The 25,179-nt window shown below is 37.9% G+C and overlaps 1 protein-coding gene across 6 annotated transcripts in view; it reads right to left on the bottom strand.

Moving 5' to 3' along the window:
* Positions 1 to 25,179, bottom strand: part of LOC110202749 (3',5'-cyclic-AMP phosphodiesterase 4D) — a 686,828-nt gene that overhangs the window by 75,129 nt on the left and 586,520 nt on the right. For 4 of the 6 annotated variants that reach the window (XM_078153183.1, XM_078153182.1, XM_020979023.2 and 1 more), the window contains one exon: positions 6,336 to 6,422. The exons of the other annotated variants lie outside the window; for them this stretch is intronic. In XM_078153183.1, the coding sequence (XP_078009309.1) occupies positions 6,336 to 6,422 (87 nt within the window). The remainder of the gene's footprint in view (positions 1 to 6,335; positions 6,423 to 25,179) is intronic. 6 annotated transcript variants of the gene reach the window in all.

Raw genomic sequence — 25,179 nt, 5'->3', positions numbered from 1 at the left:
TTTAAGCAGAACTTGCCAGTGGCAAGTTACTGTCTAATTTCTAGGTATATTTCTGGCATCATGTTCTTGTTTTGAAGTACTTAAAAATCTCCCAAAAAATGTAAAATTGCCTTTGATACTTCTAAACTTCCAAAAGATGCATATCTTTTTTTTTCTGTAAAAGTTTTTAGTTTTTATTTATTTATTTATTCATTTATTTGTTTGTTTATTTTTTGCCTCCTCACAATCTAAAAATAATTCTTCTGGGATTGCTTGATTCCCCTGGTAGGATTTTATTAAATACTTAATTTAATAAACAATGATATCCTCTGATGACTTGTAGGTCAATTTGTCACTAGGATAAAATTTCAGTAAGGTTTGACTAAGTTGTATAATGATTGCTTTGCTGAAGATTATTCTTATCTTAAACAGCTAGCATTTGAATCATAAAGAGGTGGCAATATAATTCTTTAATTAAGTACCCATAGAAGGCTTGGCATAAAGCATTACCCAAGGGCTGGCTGCCTCCTGTAATTTGAGGAGGCTGGGAAGATTCCTCAATGCCAAATATCTCTCCCAACCTGTCAGTCACCTAAATTTCACCATTAGTGATTCATTGCTTTGGGTACCTAAAGCTTTTCATCTTGGAGAGTCCCTGGTTAAGATGCAAATACCCCTAGGGGGTAATATTTTAGCATAATGCGTAAACAGGTTGGGGAGGAGCAGAGAAAGTGAGATAACTCAGGTGAGAGAGGAAGGAGATACCTAGAGGCAGTTAGGGATCTCTGAAAGGCAATATGGGTTCAATTTCACCTATATATTCTGCACGGAATGTTCAGGGCTATGCAGAATTTACAAAGGGCATAAATAATCCATCTTCTTTCTGTATTAAACAGTTTCCATTTCACATCTATCTTATTTATAGTTGAAGCTGACAGTGATTTCTTTTGAATAAGACAATGAATGGGGAGGGCAGTTCCTATCTTGTAGCAATATCACCAGCTGATGACCAACAGTGTGGCCTAAGAGGTTTCTTAGTCCTTTCCAGTGCTTTGTTTACAAAGAATTGGAGAGGATTTGCCAAGAAAGAGGGTTGTGTCTGGAAATTTCATTTCACTAAACCAAAACCAAACTTTTTACATAGCAAAGGCAAAGCGCTGGGGTTGGGGGGGATTTGGAAGGGAGAAGGGTGGTGAAACTGCAGCCAGTTATTATGATACTGTTGTCTTCTGTCCTGTAGAAAACTGCTTTGAGGTATGAGACTTTCAGGCTTTTTTTTTTTTTGCTTCATAATTCCAATTTCGAGTTATAAAAGCATCTGGGTGACGCACAGAATAATGCACCAATAAAATAAAGAGGTTGTACTAGGGTTTGGGGTTCTTAACTTTTTTTTTGTTTTGTTTTGTTTTTGGTCTCATGGACCTCTGGAAATTTGGTGAAGCATACAGGTCCTTTCTCAGAAGAATGTTTTTAAATTCATAAAATAAGATGCATAGGATTACAAAGGCAACCAATTATATTGAAAGTTATCTATCTATCTATCTATCTATCTATCTATCTATCTATCTATCTATCATCTAACTATCTATCTATCTACCTACTACCTATCTATCTATAAGGTCATGGACCCCAGATTAAGATCCCTTGCAGGAAATGATTTCTAAAATCTATTCTGGCACTTTCTGACTTCTGTTAACAAAGTGAACTCCTGAAGGGCAATGACTGTCTTTTGCCTTTCTTTCTATCCCCAGCACCTAGCACAATGTCCTGCACACAGTAGGCACTTAATAAATGCTAGGTGACTTGACTCATTGTTCATGGGGTTGATTGAAATTGATCCCAGCTGAACCAGAAGAACATTTTAACAGCAATATTGTAAGGATGATCAACTGTGAAAGACTTAGCTACTCTGATAAAGATAGTAATCTGAGATAATTCCAAAGGATCCATGATGAAAAATGCTATCAACCTCCAGAGGGAGAACTGATGAACTCTGAAAGCAGATTGAAGCATACTTTTTAAACTTCTTCATTTTTCTCCTTTTTTGTCTGTGTTTTCTTTTGCAACATGGCTAATATGAAAATGTTTTGCATGATTTCACATGTATAACTGATATCAAATTGCTTGCCTTCTCAAGGAGGGAGGAGGGGAAAAAATGAGGGAAATAATTTGAAACTCAAAATAAAAATATGAATGTTAAATTTGTAACATGTAATTGGGAAATATTTAACAAAATAAATAAATATATTGAAAAAAATTAAACTGAACCTGATTTCTTCTCTGTCTAAACTCATTCCTTCAAGACCCAGTTTAATTGTTACTTCTTCTAGGAAGCCTACCTTTATAATTATCCTAAGCTTATCAGCCAGAAATAATCTCTCCCTCCTTCCCATAGCACTTTGTACCTCTTATTGCATTTTCATAGTTTGTCCAATATTTCGGATATCTGTGTAAAGAATTTATCTTCCCGAAGTTAAAGCCATCTATAGTCATATGAAAAAATGCTCTAAATCACTATTGATTAGAGAAATGCAAATCAAAACAACTCTGAGGTAACACATCACACCTATCAGAGTGGTCAAGATGACAAAACAAGAAAATGATAAATGTTGGAGAAGATGTGGGAAAATTGGAACACTAATGCATTGTTGGTGGAGTTGTGAAATGATCCAACCATTTTGGAGAACAATTTGCAATTTGGAACTATGCCCAAAGGGCTATAAAAATGTGCATACCCTCTGACCCAGCAATAGAACTTCTAGGGCTATATCCCAAAGAGATCACATGAATGGGAAAAGGACCTACATGTACAAAAATATTTATAGCAGCTCTTTTTGTGGTGACAAAGAATTGGAAATTGAGAGGATACCCATCAACTGGGGAATGGCTGAACAAGTTGTGGTATATGAATGTAGTGGAATACTATTGTGCTATGAGAAATGAAGAACAGGCTGACTTCAGAAAAACCTGGAAAGACTTGTATGGTCTGATGCTGAGTGAAATGAGCAGAACCAAGAGAACATTGTACACAATAACAGCCACCTTGTGCAATGACTAATATTGATAAACTTAACCCTTCCCAGCAATGCAAGGATCTAAGACATCTCTAGAGGCCTCGTGATGGAAAATGCTATCCACATCCAAAGAAAGAACCATGGAGTTGGAATGCAGATTGAAGCATACTATTTGCTATTTTTTTTCTTCTGTTGAGTTTTGTTTCCTCTTTCTGGTGGTTCCTCCTATTGGTTCTAATTCTTACTTACAACATCACTAATGTGAAAATATGTTTAATAGGAATGTATATGTATAGCCTGTATCAGATTGTATGCTGTCTTGGGGAGGGTGGTGGGGATGGAGGGGGAGATAAATTTTAAACTCAAAAGCGTATGGAAGTGATTGTTGATAAATCAAAATAAATTAATTTTTAAAATAAAAAACAAACAAAAAATAAAATTGGCACTCTCCACTTGAAAAAAAAAAGAATTCATCTTCCCTATTGGGCTAAAAGATATGCATCTTATTTGTTACATGTCCAAAGCTCACAGAATACAACTAGAACGTGGTAACCATTCCATCAGTATTTGTTCAAAGAATAGATGGATTACTCTTGATTGATCTTGACCAAGTCGTCTGACAGGGATGTTACAGAAGGGAATTCCTCCTCTGAGAAGGAGCTAGAAGACCTTTAAAGCTTCTCCAACACAAAATTCTGTGATTCTACATCATATAAATTCAGTGTCTGTTTTCCTATTTGTTAAATGGGGAAGTTGTGGTGAATAATAAAATTAATAAATAAAAGTCTTTTAGACAGGTCATAAGCCCTCTCACTTTAACTTCCCAAATTCAACCCCATATATGCCTCTTGGCACTGTAAATTTGCCCACTTCCTCTCTGTTTTCATAATTACTATACAACTCATCTCCATATTGTAGTGTACTCAAAAGCTATACAATAACCATTGAGTTGGTCCCCTTTAGTTTCAGTTTCTTCTCCTCTCAATTCAACTCATTTTGTTGTTCAGTCATTTTTCAGTCCTGTCTGACTCTCTGTGACCCCATTTGGAGTTTTCTTGGTAAAGATATTGGAGTGGTTTGTCATTTCCTTCTCCAGCTCATTTTGTAGATGAGGAACCTGAGGCAAACGGGGTTAAATGATTTGCCCAGGGTCACCCAGCTAATAAGTATATGAGGCCAGATTTGAACTCTGATCTTCGCGGCTCCAGGTTGGGTACTTTATCCACTGTGCCACCTGAAAAAATTACACTGCAACAAATTAAATATGTCCTTCATTGATGCAGGCAATTGATTGCTTCGATCCATTGTTTATCAAAAGTCGTACATCCCAGGTGGTATTGCTCAGAGAACTTTTGGAAGCGAGTCTTTTTGAGCAGAACATGTCTTCAGCCTTGGCTCAGTAAATGGGCAATTCAGTTATTTTATAGGAATTTAAATATGGGTTTAAAAACTTAAATGAGCTTCCAAATGGAGTCATAGGATCAGCACTTTAGAGCTGGAAGGGGCCTTGTAATCCAACCCCCTCATTTTATAGATGGAGAAAACTGAAGCCCAGAGACACAAAGGCAATAAATAAGCAGCAGGGTGAGGAAATGATGCCAGATTCTCTAACTCCAAAACCAACACTCCTGCTACTATAATCAGTGATTCTGACACCCCTTTCTGTTCTGTTCTATCATTAGCCTCTTCAAAAATATAGCATTACTTGTATGTGGGGGGAGGGTTTAATAAAGGCCATTGTATCACTCTGTTTACTTTTAAATTCTTATTACTCTTGCTTTAACACATTCAAGCACATTAGAAACTAATAGCCTGTTAGCCAACTTATATTTTTTAACACGTGTTTGCATTTCTCAAAAACCTATGTTAGAAGGTATCTAAAATGCACTCTTTTTTTCTGGGGTGTTTGTCCATTTGCAGCCTAAGTACAGAAAACTACTTTTCTGGGTTTGCAAAACAACTTCTTGGCAGATGAGGACCCAGGCAGCAATGCACTTACCAAAGGAATGTATGTAACAATTTATCAGCCTGACAGAAGTTGACAGTCAGGTCAACTTCGGAATTCTTTAGAAAGAATTTACTGCCATATTCCATTCCTCTCTCAACTCACAGATGCTGGACAGGTGTGAGACTAGAATCCAGGAGGTGGAAAGGAACTTGGGAAGTCACAGCCAACCCTAAATCACCCAACATGCTAACCTTTTCTTGATCTTAAGCTACTTTGCCTTAATCTTCTTCACATACATTGTATGGTTCAACAAAACTGGCCTCCTTGCTGTCCCTCCCACGTGACCTTTCATCTCCAATTCCACCCCTGTACACAGACCCACAGGTATTCCTTCCTCACTTCTATCCCTTAGAATTCCTAGCCTCTTTCAAAAAGCTGCCTCCTATAGGAGTTCTTTCCTGACCCCCAAAGTGGCTATTCCTTTCCCCTATCCCTCTTCTGGAAAATTAACTTGTAATTATATTTTTAATATACTTCTATGTGTGCATGTTCTCTCCCCATGCCTTGCAGCATGTTAGTGGCTGTATTTTTATTTTTTGCCAACTTGCTTCCCAGTATCTGGCACTGAGAGGTGCTTAATAAATTAATTGACTGAATCATTCTAATTCCAAGTCGAATGCCTTTTCCTAAGTTTAGATCTGAGGGAATAGACTCAAACTTATAACACTCAGAGGCTTCTGCCTTGAGCTAATTCCCCAAATCCACAGATCTTGAGGAGCAATGTGGTGAGAAATGAAGGCACAGCCCTCTCTGTCTCAAGATCCCCAGTGATGGACTAGAATGTACGGAGCATCTTGGAAGGGAGTTAAGATTGAAGTAAGAGTCTGCAAGTTCCCTGATCTTTGTCATCCTAACCCACTTTTGAATATATCTAGAATCTATCAGAGCAAACTACCTGGGTGACAACCTTCCTTAAATTGAAAAAAAAAATCAGGATTTTGAACCTATTAGGGGCTATTTTCCTAGTAGGGGCTAGCTATTAAGTGTTAGAACCGGAATTTGAATGCTTAAAGCCTATCTGTGGCTTGTAGAAATCTCTATTATCTAAGTCCCCAACAATCTTTTCAACTTCATTTTTTGTTGTTACCCAGTATCTGTCCCTTATCTGGATAGTGCATAGAATTTTATGTGTTGATTAGTCTCCAGAGCAGGAAGCCACATGTGGTCTCGAGGCTGCAGGTTCCATACTCCTGTTCCAGAGTCTCTCTTCCAGATCTCCTGATTCTCAGTAGCTTACTTCTAATTTCACTATGCATTCTGTAAACCTTATAGCACTAAGCACATTATTATTATTATTATTATTAATAATAATATTATTATGCCATGTTGCTTACCTTCCTTAAAGGAATGAGTTGCATGTCTTTTGTCAGGAGGGGTGGCAAGATCCCTTCCAGTTTCGCCTTGTGATGCCATTTTACCCACTACGCAGTAGATAAAAATCAATGAATGAATAAAGGAAAATACATACATCTTACCTATAAAAAATAGCTCTATCTAACTCAAGTATAATTCGTTGTCTAGAAGAAAGCTGATAATTGAATAAACCCAAATACATAAAAAAGATAACTTTTGATTCCCTGTCAACTGTTGTTTATGTATGTTTTGTTTTATTTCACTTGCTGGTAAGAGCCCGGCAATCTTTTTTTAAGGAGAAAGACCTTGTCTTTCAGTCAGATATGTAAATTTATGTTAATGAAAAAGACAACATAATTATTATGGGTTTCTGTGGACTCTAAAATCCACTCAAGGCAAGCTCATGTTTCTATAACTTCCTCGGAGTGCCACGACAAGGCCGCTCTGTGCTTTAGGCAAGGTTTAAACATTGTTTCCCTACTCCCTAGATTTCAAATTTTGGTTCGCCCTCCCGTCCCTCTACTGTACGGCCCAGAGGTTTGATACCTGGCTTTAATGGATGGAACCTAACTTAGCATAAAATAAGTACATAGGCACTATGGAAAACATAATTTTATGACCCTACCATACAACATTTGTGAAAATAATATTTTAAAGCCTCCCTCACTGTGATCACTGTGTTGTGCCCAGACTGCCTGCTTACTCTGTGCCTCTCGCCAGTTCTCACTCTGCTCCTATACTTAATTTTACTGAAATCTGTTAAAACTGTCAACATGCCCATTTGAAATCTTTTATCCAGTTCCATTTGGTTTAGAGATGACAGGTTGAACCATAAATCACACTTAAAATATGTCTTTGTGCCCGATAGTAATATCCCAGGTTTAATGAAAATTAGTCAAGTCCTTCACACGTTACCATAGAACACACATCCACATGTAGAATGCCATGTGGCAGAGGTTTAAACCAAGTCCTCACTTCAAACAGTCAATTAACTTGCAGGAGCAAACTAAGGCGCTGACAACTCTGAACCGCCTGAAATGGCTGAGTGCTAGTCCATTACACCTCTTTCTATATAAACAAAGAAAGTGAAAATTGGGGGTTTGAATGAAGGTGGTAATTGATGCAAATCTTATTAAGTTACAGTGCTAATTAAATTCTCAAACAAAAAAAGGCTATGCTTTTTCCTTCTTTTGCCCTAGTACACGGGGATATATTTTTGTGATGAAGAGAAAAAGAAAGAAACTCCATATACCATTTGAAGCTCATGTTTAACTTAAACTAGGCAGGAATTTAAATATAGAGATCTTTGGGTGATAGTTTTGATGGACCAGCTCTGGAAATGACATCACATTCTGCAACAAATCACCTTGAACCACCAGGGAAAAGTACAACTAAAGGTCATCAATAGATAGACATTTATTAAGAGCCTACCACAGGGGTGGCGAACTTGTGGCCTCGAGGCCACATGCGGCTCTCTAGGTCCTCAAGTCCAGCCCTTTAACTGAATCCACGCTGAATCCAGAGTAAAATTGGGATTCGGTCAAAGGGCTGCACTTGTGGATTCAGTTAAAGGGCTCGACTTGAGGACCTAGAGGGCCGCATGTGGCCTCGAGGCCACAGGTTCCCTACCCGTGGCTTATCATGTGCCAGGTACTGTGCTAAGTGCTGGAAGTCATTCATGAAACTCCAGTTTTCAGAAAATGTTTTATGAAATAGGTTTTGCAGAACTGTCTCCATGTTTTCCCACATGTAGAAATATGATCCCACGGGCAAGAATTTTGTATTTATAGATGCTGTTGAGAGCAATGCATAAGCATTAAAGGTGATAAAGGCATTAGAAATAATCACTATGTTCATCAGTCACCCTTCATCTAACTCCCTGTCCATTCATCACGTTCATTGGAGTATCTGTCCTTGTAAAGACCCTCCCATCTTACAGGTGAGAAAATGTGAACTTAAAAAATGAGATTCCTAGGTCCTTACCTGGCTAGCAAAACAAAAAACAAAATTTAAAGAACATTTAACTGAAAATCAGAAGGTAAAGATTGTATAACCAATTTCACCAAAACTTATAGAATTTGGCTTAATCAAATTAAAGTGAGCTCCATTTAACAAAGATTATTAGGGGCAAGGCTAACATGCAAGGCACTGTAATTTCTTGTGGGGGAAAAAAAAGATAGAATTCCTCAGAACACTTCTAAGTAAAGAAATGACTGATTCAGAGGCAGCCTGAAGGAGGGGGAGTGGGAGGGGAGTTCAAGACTGACTTTAGGAAGAAGCCACACAGCTGAGTTTCACAAAAGGATGAAAATGGGATAAATTAGGGTTGGGAATACATTCTAAGCATAAGGAGGTGGTATATGTGGATTAGGAAGATTATTTTGGAGGCTGTATGTATGATAGATTAGAACACAAGGAGTGCATTTTGGAAAACCTCACAATAGTCTGAGCAAAAAGAAGTAAAACGTTGAGTTAAGCTGGTGACAGTGAGCACAGATAGGGTGTGTGGAATGTGGGGAAAACTGGCCACTCTTATCAATTCCTCTCTTCTCCCTAAATATATGGGATTGTTTATTATTCATCTTAAGTAGACAGATCCCCAATGAGGAATCATTTGAGGAGCTATGGTCTATTCACAAATAGTTTCCTTAGTGGCTTAAAATTCCCATTGTTTAAATGAGTTATAAATTCTATAACAAATTGGGGAGCATTTCCCCTCCAGGAAATCAAAGTTAAAATGGACATACTGTTTACTCTCATCACCCCATGAGATTACTGAAAGGAGGATGAGAAGTCAAAATATGAAATAGTCAATCACTGCCAACATGAAAACATGATGAAAACTGATGTATAAAATAGCTGTGATTAACCGCATGTAGCCACCTCCTCCCCAGCTGCAGGCCCTAGGGACAGAATGAATCCCAGGTAACTTTTAAATTCTGAAGGCAAAAGACATAAGGAAGAAGTCAATATGGCTTGCACTCTAGCTGTTACAGAGAGAGCCATAGAAATAGTGCCTATGATTCATTCCTTCATTTACTATTGGGTTTCTGCATTTTCATCTCTCTATCCCCAGCACCTAACACAGTGCTTTGTACAGGTGCCTGATTAATGCTTATTGCTGTTGTTCAAGACACCATGCTAGGAGATCTCAATACAGTGGAATGTACTCTTCTGCCCCTCTGAAAGGCTGCTGGAGTTACAGTGCTCTCTGCAGGGCTCTGGAAGCAGAACTGTAAAGTTGGTCTCTCCCAAGTGCCTTGCCTACCTTCAGAGACCTCCTCTTGCAAGCTCCTCATGCAATCAATTTAGAATTGGATGGTCTTTGTTTTTGTCTTGTTCTTCCTGCCCTTCTTCACCAGCAAAATTTGACAACTTGTATCTTGTTTCCTTAGGACTCTGATTTTTCTTTAAAATAGTGGGGGATGGCTAATTTTCCTGAATGTATTAGTCCTAGACCTTGACTCACATCTTAAAGAGGCCTGTTCACTGAATGGGTGTTGCCTCACTCAAAGTGAGAACCTGAAAAGGCCTTAGCTTAAAAGGGCCAGAGTCTCCCACTTCATCTTGGGCCATTTCCAGTTGGCCTGATTACTATCTGGCCACTGGACCCAGATGGCTCTGGAGGAGAAAATGAGGCTAGTGACCTTGCACAGTCCTCCCTCACTCAAAACAAAATCAATTGCAAGTCCTTTCATCTTCAAGAACAAGGACAAACATAACAACAATCCATAAGAAGTGATTCTAATGCTAGGGATTTCAGGTAAATCCATGGGTATCAGGTGCAATGTTTCTTAAAAGCAGCCCCTTAGGAGACAGGGAAAAATAGTCATACTAATACACTGTCAGTGGAGCTGTAACTACTCCAGCCACTCTGGAGAATGTTTAGGAATTAAGTACAAAGGACTATAAAACTTTGACCCAGCAATACCACTCCTAGGTCTTTACTCCAAAGAAATAAAAGGAAAAGGATCTATATGTACAAAAATATTTATAGCAGCTCTTTTTTTTTTTATGGTAGCAAAGAAGCAGAAACTGAGGAAATGACCATTAATTAGAGAATGGTTGAACAAGTTGTGGTACATGGTTGTGATAGAATACACTGAAAAAAAATGATGAAGGGAATGGTTTCAGAAAAACCTAAGAATACTTATGTGAACTGACACAGTGAAGTGAGCAAAACTAGAACATAGTATGTAGTAACAGCAATATTGTAACAATAACCAGCTGTGAAAGACTTAGCTACTCTAACCAATACAATGATCCATCACAACTCCAAAGGATTCATAGTGGAAAAATCTATCCACCTCCAGAGAGAAGACTCTGAGTGCAGATAGAAGCATACTTTTTTCTTTCTTTATTTTTCTTGCCTTTTTTTTTCAGGGGGTAGAATGTGGCAATGTTTTGCATTATTGCATTTCTTGCCTTCTCAATGAGTGGAGGAAGAGGTAGAAAGGAGAAAACTTGGAATTAAAAATAAAAATTAAAAACAAAAAGTACCCTCTCAGTACCTCTTAAATCACAACATCTAGGCAGTTGTGTATGCCATCTATAATCAGAGTAAAGCAGGCCTCACCTCTTAACTTTCCTGGAGAAAAAAAAAAGTCATCCTATTCTCCAAACCCGAGACTTGCTGAAGTCCACCTGGTCAATGAAAAATCTAAACAAGGTCTGTTATTTGTTTTTAGCCATGTTTTTTTATTAGCATATATGGGGTATCAGAAGTTTTTTTTTCTTCTGTATTTTCTATGCTATAGTCTTTTTTTTCCTTTTTTTTGAATTTCAGAAGAGAGTACAGATTCTAAATAATTTGATAGATGGGTCATTCAATCCTCTTAATTCAATTAGAACTAGCATGGAAGTTCTACCTGGAAGGCTCTCTCTAATTATTTAAATGAGTAAGTAAGTAAACAATTTTAAATCTAGAAATTCTGATTTCGAATAGGATGACAGTGCTGAGTTCTGAAGAATAGTTCAGATGGCAGAGACAGGTTTTCTGAGTGGGAAAAAAAATAACAATCTGGGAAATAAATTCCCTGGGCCAAGACAGACTAGATAATTCAGTACTAGAGTCTTTGGTATTTTACTATATTATCCAGAATTAGTAGGGGAATCAGGAAAAAATCAGATTACCACTTTGCAGGATTTCCTTACAAAGATATTGTAAAATATGTTCAATTTGTGAAAAGAGCATCAGAAGCTAATCCTAGAAATGTTCCTCTCTTGTGACAAGATCAGTTTTAATGTTATTTTATCTCTAAGACTTTAAAACTTGTCTAAGGTTTTACCCTTAGGAGTGCTTTTCTCTTTTACAACTAGCCTTAAATCCTTTTTTTCTTTTTGTTTTTGTTTTAAATTGGAAATTCACCACAGCAAGACTTGGTCTTCTCTGACATTTTCCACAACCTTTAACAGGCTCTTGATAGTCATGTACTTTACATCTTATAAGCATTGCAGTTATGGCTTTCTGTACTACTTTTTAGGCCAGACTACTGTGAAATCCATTAAAAAGCATAAAAGCTCTCCCCCCCCTTTGGATATTTCCATCCTTGAACTGAATTTATGGTGCAGATTAATCTACCTCCCAACAAATGGGCCACTTTTGGTCAAAATCTATCAACTCTGTCCTCTTAAGAGTGAAAGAGCAACAAAAGTAAAATGCTTTTGGTGAGGGTAGAATGACACCTCACTTGATTTTATCAATAACAATAATTTAATTTGTTTTTTACAACCAGGATATAATTGCAATTAGCTTTAGTTTCATTTAATGAAGCAACACGTTGAGGTAGTTCATGTTTTCAAGAACATTTGGAAACTCTTGTTTAGATTTCTTCTTTGAATCTAATTGGATTAGAGATCAGGTGCATACATGCCATTTCTATATTTAATGACAAGAAAAGACTCCCTCTGTGTCAGCAAAGTATTATGCACTCTTGACTTTGTCTCCTTTAATCCCAGGCATTTCAGGAAAGTTAAAAGGAACTAAACTGGTCTGCCGACCCCCCCTCCAGCCACACACACACACACACACACACACCCCTTTCAGATGTTCCTATTAGCATCTATCAAATTTTGGCATACTTCCTAGTACACAATCTTGTTAGAACAAGTACTTGTGAGACTTCTGAACTCTCTTGCTCTCCCTCTTTGTCTCTCTCTCTCTCTCTCTCTCTCTCTCTCTCTCTCTCTCTCTCTCTCTCTCTCTCTCTCTCTCTCTCTCTCTCTCTCTCTCTCCTTCCCCCCAAAAGTTCCAAATATTCTTCACATTCCAAGTTATATTAAGGTAGAAGTTTGGAGGAAAAGAAAAAGACCTAAGCAGGCTAACTCCCTTACCTACTTCCTTAGGTGGTACAATGAATAGCATGTAGAATTTGGGAGTCAAGAAAATCCGAGTTCACATCTTCCCCCCCTTAGACACTTATGAGCTTGGTGGCCTTAGACAAGCCACTTAACCCTTTTCAGTCCCAGTTTTTTCATCATAAAATGACAGAGTTGCCCTTCAAGATCTCCAAGGCCCCCCTTTCAGCTCTATAGTCAGGATCCTATGGATTACTTATATGTAGCTTAAGAAAACTACATCAATAGCTTTTCAAAACCATGCAAAGTATTAAGTTTATAAAAGACCATCATTAATGTTGTTGGTGGTGCTCAGTCCTTTTAGTCATGTCTAACTCTTCATGTCCCCATTTGGGGTTTTCTTGGCAAAGATACTGGAGTAGTTTGCTATTTCCTTCTCCAGCTCATTTTACAGATGAGGAATCTGAGGCAAACAGGGTTAAGCAACTTGACCAGAATCACATCACTAGTAAGTGTCAGAGGCTGAATTTGAACACAGAAAGATAAGTCTTCCTGACTCCAAGACCATTATATACCTACCACAAGTAACAGAAATCTTATCTCAAACGGTCCAGTGTCATAGCTTACTCCTGTCAACAAAGAGCTGATTCATTCTTAAAAGAACTGGCTGTTGGGTGACTGGTTTTCACTTCACTAAAGGTTTTTCTGATCACTGTGGAGCCATAAATTGTTAGGTGAAAGCCTGCTACAAGAGTATGAGGAACTAACACCTGAAAATCATCTGATTAAAAAAAAAAGGAAAAAAAATCAACCCACACTCCACAAAGAACTAGCCTGGAGCCTTCCGAATCAGACATTTGCATTACCAGTCTGACTTGGAAGTAAATCAAGCCTGGAAGCTATTTTGATGGCCTTAAAAAGTGGTTTCTCTTCCACAAAGAAGAATGGCAGGCTTTCTTGTGAAGAATTTTAGTTCCACCAGACCTTTGCTTCCATTTGTTTACATATTCTAACATATGGATGTTTACATATTTGTTCCTATGATTCAATAGTCACAGCACACATTGCTCTTGTTATATCATTAAGAGCTGGAGGGATTTTTTTTTTGCATTGTTTCTTCTCATGAGCTGTCAGATCCCTCCTTAATCCACCGCACTCATCACTTCAGTGGAAGCCATGTATGGTATAAGGGTTTACATAGTTCTGCATTGAATGTCAAAACCGCCTCAGTATTTCCAAGTGTACTCTACTTTGAAGGCCAAAAACAATGTTTTCTGTATACATATGCCCTCACATATACATATGGGTGGGTGATCAATCATATAGTCATATCACACACACACGTATAATTTACAAGGTCTACCCTAAAGGCCACAATATCAGTGTGCTGTCTGACTGATACTGTACAGGGTTAATGGTATAAATCTCTAAAAGCTAACATATAAAAGCCCCTAAAACCAGTCAGTTTTTAAAACTGAAAACTAGAAACAAAGTGCAAATTGTTTAGGCCAATTTTTTTTTGGATGACCCTCCAGTCTCAAAATAACAATAATAATAACAATAATAATAATAATAATAATAATAAAAACTTACAAGGTGTTTTACATGTTTTTTTTTTATTTGATCCTCACAACAGCTCTGTAAGGTAGGTGCCATTTACAGAAAAGTTAACTGAGACTGAGAGAGGTCAAGTGACTGACTTTGCCCATAGACATAATAAGTGTCTGAGGCAGGAAGTATTGTAGGCCACAAAAAAAAAAAGACTGAAGAGCATAAACAGAGGGGATATAAAATCCCCCCCCTTTTTAAAAATTTACCATGCATTCAACAAGCATTTATTAAATGCTATAGTCTATCCTAGGCCCTTAGGATACAATTATTCCTCGAGGTTTTTATACAAAAATGCGGTATTGTTCTACTTTAGACTTTATATATTAGCCAACTTTATGCTTGTGAACTATAGAGAAACCAAAGGAATCAGGGATTTTCTGGGAGACAAAAGCAATAACTAGTGAAACAATGTGTCTTCAGAATCTGTGCAAAGATCTAAGCAAAGATTCTGAAGATATATTGTCCTGTTGTTCTTTGGAAAAGAGGTTTGGGGGGAAAAAAAGCTACCCCCTTTGCCCTGAATTTCAAATTGCATTTAAACTAGTTCATAGGATCCAAATATATTAACAAGATATTCTTATACCACTCTAAAGACAAACTGATTGCTTAAACTCGTGCCACGGGAAACCAGGCCAAAACTAACTCATTTGTAGCCAAGGTTTCAAAAGTGGTGACCAGGCAGAAAACCCATGCTTTGTTTTGAACACACTGGGTGTCATTGATCTCTTTCACTGTAAAAGGGTGGTTCATTCTCTGATGAGGTGAAGTTTTCACTGCCTGGGACTCCCTGAATATCCATGCCAGGAAGGTCTCACTGTGATTGGCCAATGTACTAGATAAGTCATTTCTGTTTACAGCAGCGAGAAGCATTAGTCACACAAAGGATCAGCCCTAGACATCATCTTTCTGAGTCACCAAAGTTCCCATTACACTTCCTTATTATATGGCCTCAGGAAATTATCTCCAGGCTACTAAACTTTGAGCCTGCATTCAAAGGATCAATCTGTAATTAGCCAAGTAAGTTTCAGAGAAAAGGTCCAGGTTAGTGAGTACTTTAAGACGAAGAACAGGTAATTAAACTTGATATCCATCATCAAACAAACCCATAAAACAACTCTAGTTGCTCTATCTGTCAAATTTAATTTGACACAGAGAAGATCTGCCTCTCCAGCCAGTCAATTTCCAGTCATTCCAGTCTACTACAAGTCAAGATAATCGGTTCTTTGAGAGGAGTTGAGGGAAAGAATAGGAAGTAAGGGGGGAGAGCTAAATGTTGAGCGGGAATAGGGCAGTCTCAATCCTTTTCCTGTGGAATTGAGGTCTAGATTTTATGGAGATAAAGATCATTCAGAAATCTGGAAAGGCAATGAGGAGACAAGAAAAAGGTGGTGCGACAAGGGAAGAAAAAAAATGGATCCAGTCAGGGAACCTAGATTTGACTCCTGGCTTAGCTGTTTACTAGCAGTGTGAAATTGAGCTCGTCCTTTAAAAATAGTTTAATTTTTCCAGTTAGCAAAAATCTATTTTGTCTCCCTCTCGTCTGTCTCCTCTGATTGAAAAACAAAAGCAAAACCTTTGCAGTATATAGGTATAGTCAAGCAAAACTAATTACTGCTATTGGTCACATCCAAAAACATGTAGGTCACATTCTGAGCTTCGCCTCTCCATCAAGATTGGCTAGGTGAGTCATCCCATACCACTGAAGATGATGGTCTCCTCATCGTTAGGTGACTTCTTCTACAATGGTCCCTTTCAGTACTAAAACCAAATGATGTTTCTTACATCGCCTTCTTTTCTCTTGGAACTCTGCTCTATGAAAAGAGAGCTAGCTTTTTGTCCACACTGAGAGGAAAATGTTCTACTCTTCATACAGTCTGGTTATGCTGAATTCTACTCTAAAAAGGATAATTTCATAGCAAAGTTTCCAGTAAAGAGATCTGAAGGGGGGGGGGGGAAGAGGCATGGCATATACAACAATTGTGCTGAAAGACAGACAAGAGTCAAAAGTTTTAGAACGAAAAAAAGTAGAAATATGGACAATATTTTGCTCCTGTCAGGACACATTAAAAATATGACAAGTTATTATGCACCATGTATCTAGTTTGCAACGATGAAAATTAAAAATAACCTGTCAATTTTCTTTATTAAATAAATTAAAATCATAGCTTCGTGTTGTGGGCCAGGATAAACTAGAGATTTGATTTTAATGGATTTGCCACATGATACTTTTCTTTTGGCCATGTAAAATTTTGGGAAAAATTATTTTACCCAATTATATGGAGGGCAGGAGCTATTTTCTTCCATTTTTTCCTTGTTTCCCCAACAACTAGCACACAGTGGGTATTTAGTGAATCTCAGTACCACTTTTTCTATTCCACCTGTGTGGGGCTAGACCAAAATAGAAATAATCAGAATTAAGGCAACAGACCACTAAGTTTGAGTCCCTTATAAGCCTGAAATTTTTAAAAATGAAAACAGAGACTGTGAACAGATAAAATATTATAAATACATTAGGTCAGTTCAAACTAAATTGAATCAACAAATATTTCTGGAACATTTATTTATTAAGCAAGGCATTGTACAAAGCTCTTGGTGAATAAATGTCTCCAAGTTTTATTTTGCTTTCCCAATTCAAAGGAAATTAAAAAACCCAAACAGTACCCCCAAAAGAGTTCAGAAGAATACAAGAGATCCATTTTTTCTATTTCTATAATAATGCTTCTTTATCAGTGATACTTATTAATTGAATGTGGTTATATTCAGCTGCTTCACATGTGAAATTTTTGCTGCTCCATTCAGTTGCATCCAATTCCTTGTGACACCATTTCAGGGTTATATTAAATCTAAAACTCAGTAATATTAAAACAAAAGAAAGTAATCAAGAGAACAGATTATGTTTATAAAGCCTTAGGCATGGTAAGATATACATGACAGGTAGCATGGAGAAGTGTCTAGAGATCTGGCCTTGGGGCCAAGACTTAGGTTCAAGTATTGTCTCAGACTTATGCTTACTGTGTGACCCTGGGCAAGTCATGTAAGCTCTGAGTTTCCCAGGCTACTCTCTAAGACTGTATATATTACAGAGAAGCTGTCTGCCTCTGTTGGGAGAGGGAGTTTTCCTCTTTAAAACAGGTCCTGTCCCTATTCCCAATGTTGACACATCTTCTTATTAGCAACCAGAAGAAAAAAATGTCTATGTATTGTTTTTTTATCTTTGATACTGCTAGGACCATTCATGTTGTCTTGGGATCCAGTGCTTCAAGTCAACTAACAAAACCAGCGTTTTCAAATGTCTTCCTTCAAGACTCAGTTCAAATCCTAGATTCTTCAAGATGCCTTTCCCAGGACCTCCCACCACTAATGCCATTCCTATGTCACCTCCTATATTACTCTGTATATTTCTTGAATGTACAGGGTTGTTTTCCTGTTGTCTTCTCCATAAGAATGTGAGTTCTTTGAGCACAGGAAGCATATTTTTGTTTTTCTTCATATCCCCAGTGCTTAGTATAGAGTCTAGTGCATAGTATGTACTTAATATTTGCAGACCAATTTTACTTTTTAAAAATCATAATTCATCTTATAGATTTAATAACCCAACAAGTACATAGAATGCCAAATGAAGTATCCAATCTGAACTACTTGCATTAAAAATAATAATATATTTTAAAATGTATAAAAATAATATACATTAAAATATGACACTTTCTTCGCATACTTTTTTATCTGTATAGTACAGTTTTTATTTATTTAAAAAATATAGTGATCATCACTGTCTATATTTGTTCTGCTGACCTTTTTCTTGGGTGACTGTCTTCACATTTCTGTTTTTCCTCACATTTGCATTTTTATGTCATAGCAATATTCCATTGTACAGATATATTTTTAAAGTCTAACTCAAATGTCACCTTCACCACAAAGCCTTCCCTGATCAATCCCTTGTTGGTAGCAGAAAACCTTGATTCTTAGCTTGAGCACTGCACACCTTACCGAGATCTCTTTAAAATTTTAAAGAATCCATGATTTCATCAATGTAGGCATAAGCTCAGTGAAAGAGGTCACCACCTTTTGATGCCTCATCAGAAGGCTGCAAGAGTTCTCCTTACTAGAGGTCAATCTTGTAATGACAAGCTGCTCCAGATTTAACTAGGAGAATCCCTGTACTTGAAAATAACTGACATTTCTATGGTGATTTCCAGTTTCTAAAGCACTTTTTTACATTACCTTTGAGGACCTTATGGCCTAGGCACTACAGTTATCATCAACCTCATTTTTTAGAGGTAGAAATTGCAACTCAGTTAAGTGATTTGTTAGGATTGCAATGAATAAGTACTAGAGGAGACACTTGAACAAATAAGTCTTCCTGACTTCTAGTTCAGCCCTCTATTCACAACACCTTGCTGCCTTCTACCTCAAGCCCATCCCTTGGGAGAACCAACCAAAATTTGCACAAAAACTCAAGGCTTCCATGATAGGGTGCTGCAGTTGGACGTCTATGGAGGCTTCCCTACCCCACTTTTGGCTCCATGAGATCTCATTTTTACTTTGCAAAATAGATTGACCAAAAGTTGGTACCGGAAATGGATGCTTTCACCACAATTCCAATCGTTATATATCACCCCTTGCTGTCAATCTTCCCAAATAAAAATAAATGGATGAACGAATAAATAAATAAATAATTTTAAAAGTTCCTCTGTTCTCTCTATTGATTTTGCCATGGAAAAGGGAGCTCACTTTTCTTGCTGATGGGAAACCCATTCCTTCCCCCATGGCTCTGTCCCTGAGCAGTACCAGGAACAGCAGGCATAACCAACATATTGCACAAGGCGCTCCATGTGACTCACTCTTCCAGATGGCCCTTGTCAGGCTTTATCCAGATTCCACTCTTGGCAATACTAAAGTGATTGAGGGTGTTGGGGGGATAAATAACCTTCTCTGTTAAGATGGGTGATTTCAAAGCACACTCAGTTGTCTGTGGTTGGTCAGGCACCCAGTGATGAGTCAGCATACAGGTCATGAATTAATTAAAGCAGCTCTGATCGAGTATAACTTCAACTCTTCTGAACATTCCACCAAAGTAACTACATTAGATAAAGGAACTTTAAAAGCTTCCACTCTTCACTTCTGCTGGGGCAGTAGGGAGAGTGGGGGGTTGATTAGTTAATGAAAGAAAAATTTCTTCCTTGCAAAATCTTACAAAATTATTATGGAGTTGTATGAAGACCATTCATTGCTATTGTCTCTGTAGGATTGGCATGGAGCGAGGAAGATGATTAGGGCACATACATGATTAAGACCAGGATGAGACTGGTAGTTAAGCACATAGCAAAGAATAGGTATTGGATGGGGGGGGTGCCTTGAGAAATAGAACAAAGAAATAATCACAAAGCCTCACTTTACATGTTAAAAGGAGAAAGAATTAAAGATGGATCCAAGGGAATAAGAAGACTCAGAGTCATTTGGCCCAGTAAACCGAGCAAATTCCTATTATTTTAGTCAACCAGGTGTCTCATCCAGGACATAACATTTCCAGGAATTCCTGCTCCCCTATACGATGAAACCAAAGGATTCCTGGTTGAGCAGTGGTGCCAGTTTCCAACATTCCTCCCCAGAAAAATATCTGAATGTCTTCTGAGATAGTTCAAGCGGCATAGGGCTAAAAATATACAAGCACTGATCATTTCAGGAAAGCAGGAACAAGAGATAAAAAAGTGAGCATTCTCTTGGTCATCTTTAAGTGTCTGAGGGACACCCCAGTGATGTTTCACAACAAGCAAGAAATATAGGATTGGAATCCAGACAAGAGCTAGTGCAAGTAGAGTTCATCTTTATACAGGTGAGTCAATCAAAGCCAAGGAATGCATGAGTTCCCCAAGACCAGTTCAATTCAACAATTATTAAGCATCTATTATGTGTAACACTCTGGGGATTCTAGCATCAAAACAATCCCAGATGCCCATCAATTGTGGAATGGCTAAACAAGCTGTGGTGTATGATTGTGCTGGAATATTATTGTGCTATTATTTCTGAAAAAGCTGGAAAGACTTACATGAACTGATACGAAGTGAACAGAACCAGGAGAACATTGTACACAGTAACAGCACTATTGTATGATGTAGAACTGTGAATGACTTATTCTCAGCAGTACAATGATCCAAGACAATCCCAAAGGACTAATAATGAAGCATACTATCTGCCTGCAGAGAAAGAACTGATATTGTTTGAATACATACCGAAGCGTGTTATTTTCACTTTCTTTTTCTTTTATTCAAGTCTTCTCGTACAAAATAACTAACATGGAAATGTTTTACATGATTACACATGTATAACCTATATCTGATTGCTTACCATTTCAGAGAAGGGGGAGGGCTAGAATTTGGAACTCAAAACTTAAAAAAAAAACCCAAACATTAAAAAATTGTTTTAACATGTAATTGGGGAAAACATACATTATACATATATGTATATATACATACATATGTACACACACACACACACACACACACACACAAAATCCCTGACCTCAAGGAGCTTTACACATCTACAGAGAAAATCTGGAGAAGTCAGGACAGACTTCACATAATCTCAGTATTAGGGGAAGCTAAGCACTCTAAGAAATGGAGATGGAGATAGCAAATGGACTGTTGAGCTTGGGGAACTGCCAGTAGACCAAATGGGCTGGAATGAGATTGTTAAGAAGAGTAACATGAAAGGTAGTAGGATGGATCCAAATTGTAGAGGGCTTAATATATGAGAGTGATAAATTTGTATTTAATCCTAAAGGCAACAGGGGGCCTCTGAAGACTTCTGAAGAGGGAGTCACATAATTAAGAAAGTGTAGAGAAAAGAGGATCAAGGAATCTAGTGAATATATGCAAATAATGGGATGAGGCTATCAAGATTTTAAACCTTTATAAATAAGAAAACGGGAATGTCCAGGGTGGTGGTAGAAGGACTTGGAAGAAGGAGATAGAAAGTATTTTCTTCAAATAATAAAGGGAATTGTACAGTGTATGTATCTGATGACTCACCTCCTATTGGCCTAGCTTACAATATCAAATTTATTCCCTGGTAAAATTCCATTAAACTCTAGATCGAATTGACTGAGCTCTTTCCCTTTTACATTCTGTATTCTTTCCCCTGTTTTTCCATTTGCTTCATGGCAGCAGAAAATACTTTGCTCTCAGAAAGGGATGTTTGGCACAAATCAGAAATATTAATCAGCTTCCTCAATTACTTTCTGAAAGAAAACTTAGGCAAACTTAGTCAAGGTCCTTTTATTTAAAGTTCCTTACATGCTTTTATTGTTTCAAAAAGAAAAGACTTTCCATAGCTCAACTCAATTTCCTACCATCAGACTATCTGCTAACGTGCCATACTTAGCATCCTATAGAAAAGATATCTACATAATAGTCTAGATTTTTCATTGACTTTCTAAGTACTTTGGATGTGTATTTCTGACCTGTGTTCATGGCAGGAGCATCCTCATTCAGGAGTTCCTTTTACTGATGAAATTATAATCCAGTTCCTTCCCTATCCCTTTGATATTATGTAGACACAAAGTATATAATACAGCCTCAACATTCTTTTTTTTTCCTTTTCTTTTTAATTTTTAGGCAATTGGGGTTAAGTGACTTGCCCAGGGTCACACAGCTAGTAAGTGTCAAGTGTTTGGTCTGAAGCCAGATTTGAACTCAGGTCCTCTTGACTTCAGGGCCGGTGCTCTATCCACTGTGCCACCTAACTTCCCCCATTCTCAACATTCTTAAGGCCGGTATCAGGCAGATACAGGGGACAAATTAGTAGCACTTCATTTTTTAAGTTTTCCTTCCCATTTTTGGAAATTTTATATGGATTTTTTAAAAATTGCTATCACTTTCCAATGACTCTCTTCCAACCTTTGACTCCACTGAAACCTTCCTTGTAGTAATGAAGCAAAACTAATTCACTCATTAGTTGGCCATGTCTGAAAATGTATGCCTCATTCTGTACCTAATGTCCACCACCTCTCTATTGAGAGGTGAAAGGGGAAAGGGACCATTTTTAAGCACCTATGTGCCAGGCACTGTGCTAAGTGCTTTAAAGAGATTACATTTGATCCTCACAACAATCCTGAGAGGTAGGTGCTATTATTATCCCCATTTTACAGTTGAGAAAACTGAGGCAGACAGAGAATTAAGTGATTGTCAGTTCACTAAAGTCAAAATGGGCCACCAAACTGATGAGAATTCTAAATAAAATCTTTTAATTTTGTTTTCCTTTAACCTTACTGTCTTCCTAGTTGGCCTATTCAGTTATATGAAGCTATTTTCATTTTTTTTTTAAATTTAAGACTTTTTTTCTTATAGATATCTACCTAAAATAATACCAATGTGGGTGTGTGTTCAGTGACAAGAGATCACTACCTCCCTCCCATGTCTTGTCAGATGGTCTACAGGAGTTGTTTGTACCAGAGGCCAATCAGCCTTGTAATGATGAGGTGCTTCTGACTTAGTCAAGAGAGTCCCTGTACTTGAAAATAACTCAAGTTTCTATGAGGGTAGGGGTAGGGGTGGGGTACACAAACATTTTATTAGGCACCTATTATGTGCCAGTCACTATGCTATTCCACTTTACAAATATTACCTCATTAAATCAGCACAATCCTGTGAGGTAGGTACTATCTTTATTCCCATTTTACAGTTGAAAGAACTGAAGCAGACTGAGGTTAAGTGACTTGCCCAGGGTCACACAGCTAGTTAGTGTCTGTGGCTGAATTTGAGCTCAGATCTTCCTGACTCCAGGCCCAGTGCTTTATCCACTGAGGCATCTAGCTGCCACAGGCTTATAAAGCTCTTTATATATATGACCAGGGAGGAGCCTGTGACTTAGGCAATACAGTTATTATCACTGCCAATTAAGAGAAAGAAACTATGGCTAAGAGATTAAGTGACTTGCCTGTGGTCACAGAGTTAATAAGTTAATAATTAATGCCATCTAAGGTGGGATTTGAATGATGTCTTCCTGACTCCCCGCTTGGCTCTCTATTTACTACACTGTGTTGCCTTCTATTTTAACCCTTATTTACCTTGGTAAGGGCTATCGAGATGTTTACTGTGTTGGCATAGCATTCAGAAATGCGGGGTCTCCAGATCATGATGTGGCATCAAAGCAGGACTTCCCCAGGGTCCCCATCCCAAGTTTTGGTTCTTTGAGGTGTTGGTTTTTTTAAATTTTCCCTTGAAAAATAGATTTCAAGGGACCAAAAATTGGTACGAGTTGCTTGCTTTTGCCACTAGCTTAGCTCTTCTATCCACCCTCCCCTCCCTAAGTGGCCATTTCCCCTTCATTTCACCACCACTGCATGGCTCCTCTTCACTTCCTGATGTTTCTAAAAAGTGTTTCAGTCATTGTAGCAGGGCATGATTCCGAAATTAGTCTGCTTTTCTGGAGCTGTCATAGGGAGATCATAGATCTGATGCCAAGAAAGGGCCTTACAGATCATTTAATCCCGCCCCCACCTGAACACCATGCTAAGTGAGAACCCCTGGAAGAAGCTGAAGGGAATGGAGAGAATCCAGTGTGTGCTCCTTGTGGTTCATCACACAGGCTTCCCTGGCTCAGGTCTGAAGTTCCCTCTTATACATCACTGCTTTGCACTCCATTCTAATATGTGCTTTATGTGGATGTTTATAAATATGATGAAATTACACATTTCTTTTATGCTAAGTGGAACCCCTGGAAAAATGAAAGGAAACTTCATTCACATGAATAAAACCCTAGAGGCTAAAGATGGAGAACAAGTATTTACAAACTTAATAGAAAAATCCCTAGTTTTTACCCTGCGCAAGCAATTAGGTTTGAGTATATTGCTGTGCAACTTCTGAGAATATCAATACTCTGAAAAGCTCGGCTGAATTGTATGAAGTCCTTCACTGAATGAGGAAAAATAAAAACAAATCTAATACCATCACTCAGCAAGAGCAAATGGAACCTGGGGAGCACCTGGTGATCATTTTATAAACAGTTATGAGTTTGACAATTTGTGTACAGTTTGTTCAATTTGGGTGGTTGATAAATATGATTACTCCCCTAAGTTGAAACAAATGTCATTTGGTAAGGGCAAAAAGTTGTTACTGAGCAGATGGTATCACTTTTCTTGCCAACTCATTCAAGAAACTCCAATGATTCACTGACAGAAATATGCTGGAACCTAGACATATGGGTGTGTGTGTGTGTGTGTGTGTGTGTGTGTGTGTGTGTGTGTGTGTGTGTGTATACACATGCATATACATACTGCCCCCCTCCCACATACACACATAGCTGCTATTTCTATGTAGGTCTATACCAAACAGATACAAGGTAGGTTTTGGTGGGGACGGAGAAGTGAAGACAATAGCAGAAAGGGAAGATAAGAACAGATGAGTCCTAAAAAAAACTAGGCATTCCAAGAGGCTAGAGAGGAAGGGAATTCATTTCAGGTATGAGGAATGTAAGGCACAAAGATGGGAAATGGAGTCTCATGTAAGAGAAACAGTAAGAATGCCATTTGGGACTGGACTGTATAGTACATGTAAGGGACTAACTTAATGCAACCAACATTTATGAAGTGCTTACTATGTGCCAGGCATTGTGCTAAGCATTAGAGATACAATTAACAAAAAAGGAAGATAGTGCCTGCCCTCAAGGAGTTTATAATCTCAAAGCTTAAAACTCTAAGAAGTAAAGTGTAAAGTCAAAAAAGGTAGGTTGGGGTAAGTTGGAAAGGGCTTTAAATGCCTAACAGAGGCATCTATATTTGCTTCTAGAGGTATCAGGGAGTCACTAGTGTTTCACTATTAGAAGAATGATGTAAAGATTATGGCCTTATCTAAAATCTAGCCCCATGGCACTGACCCTGTGTCAGCAAAGTTCCAACGTCTTGTAAAATGAAATTTCTTT

The sequence above is a fragment of the Phascolarctos cinereus genome, unplaced genomic scaffold (assembly GCF_003287225.1).
Source record: "Phascolarctos cinereus isolate Bilbo 61053 unplaced genomic scaffold, phaCin_HiC Scaffold_4;HRSCAF=312, whole genome shotgun sequence".
In the NCBI taxonomy this organism is placed as follows: Eukaryota; Metazoa; Chordata; class Mammalia; order Diprotodontia; family Phascolarctidae; genus Phascolarctos; species Phascolarctos cinereus.
The sequence above is the reverse complement of the archived record's forward strand: the minus strand, read 5'-3'. Positions and strand labels throughout refer to the sequence as shown.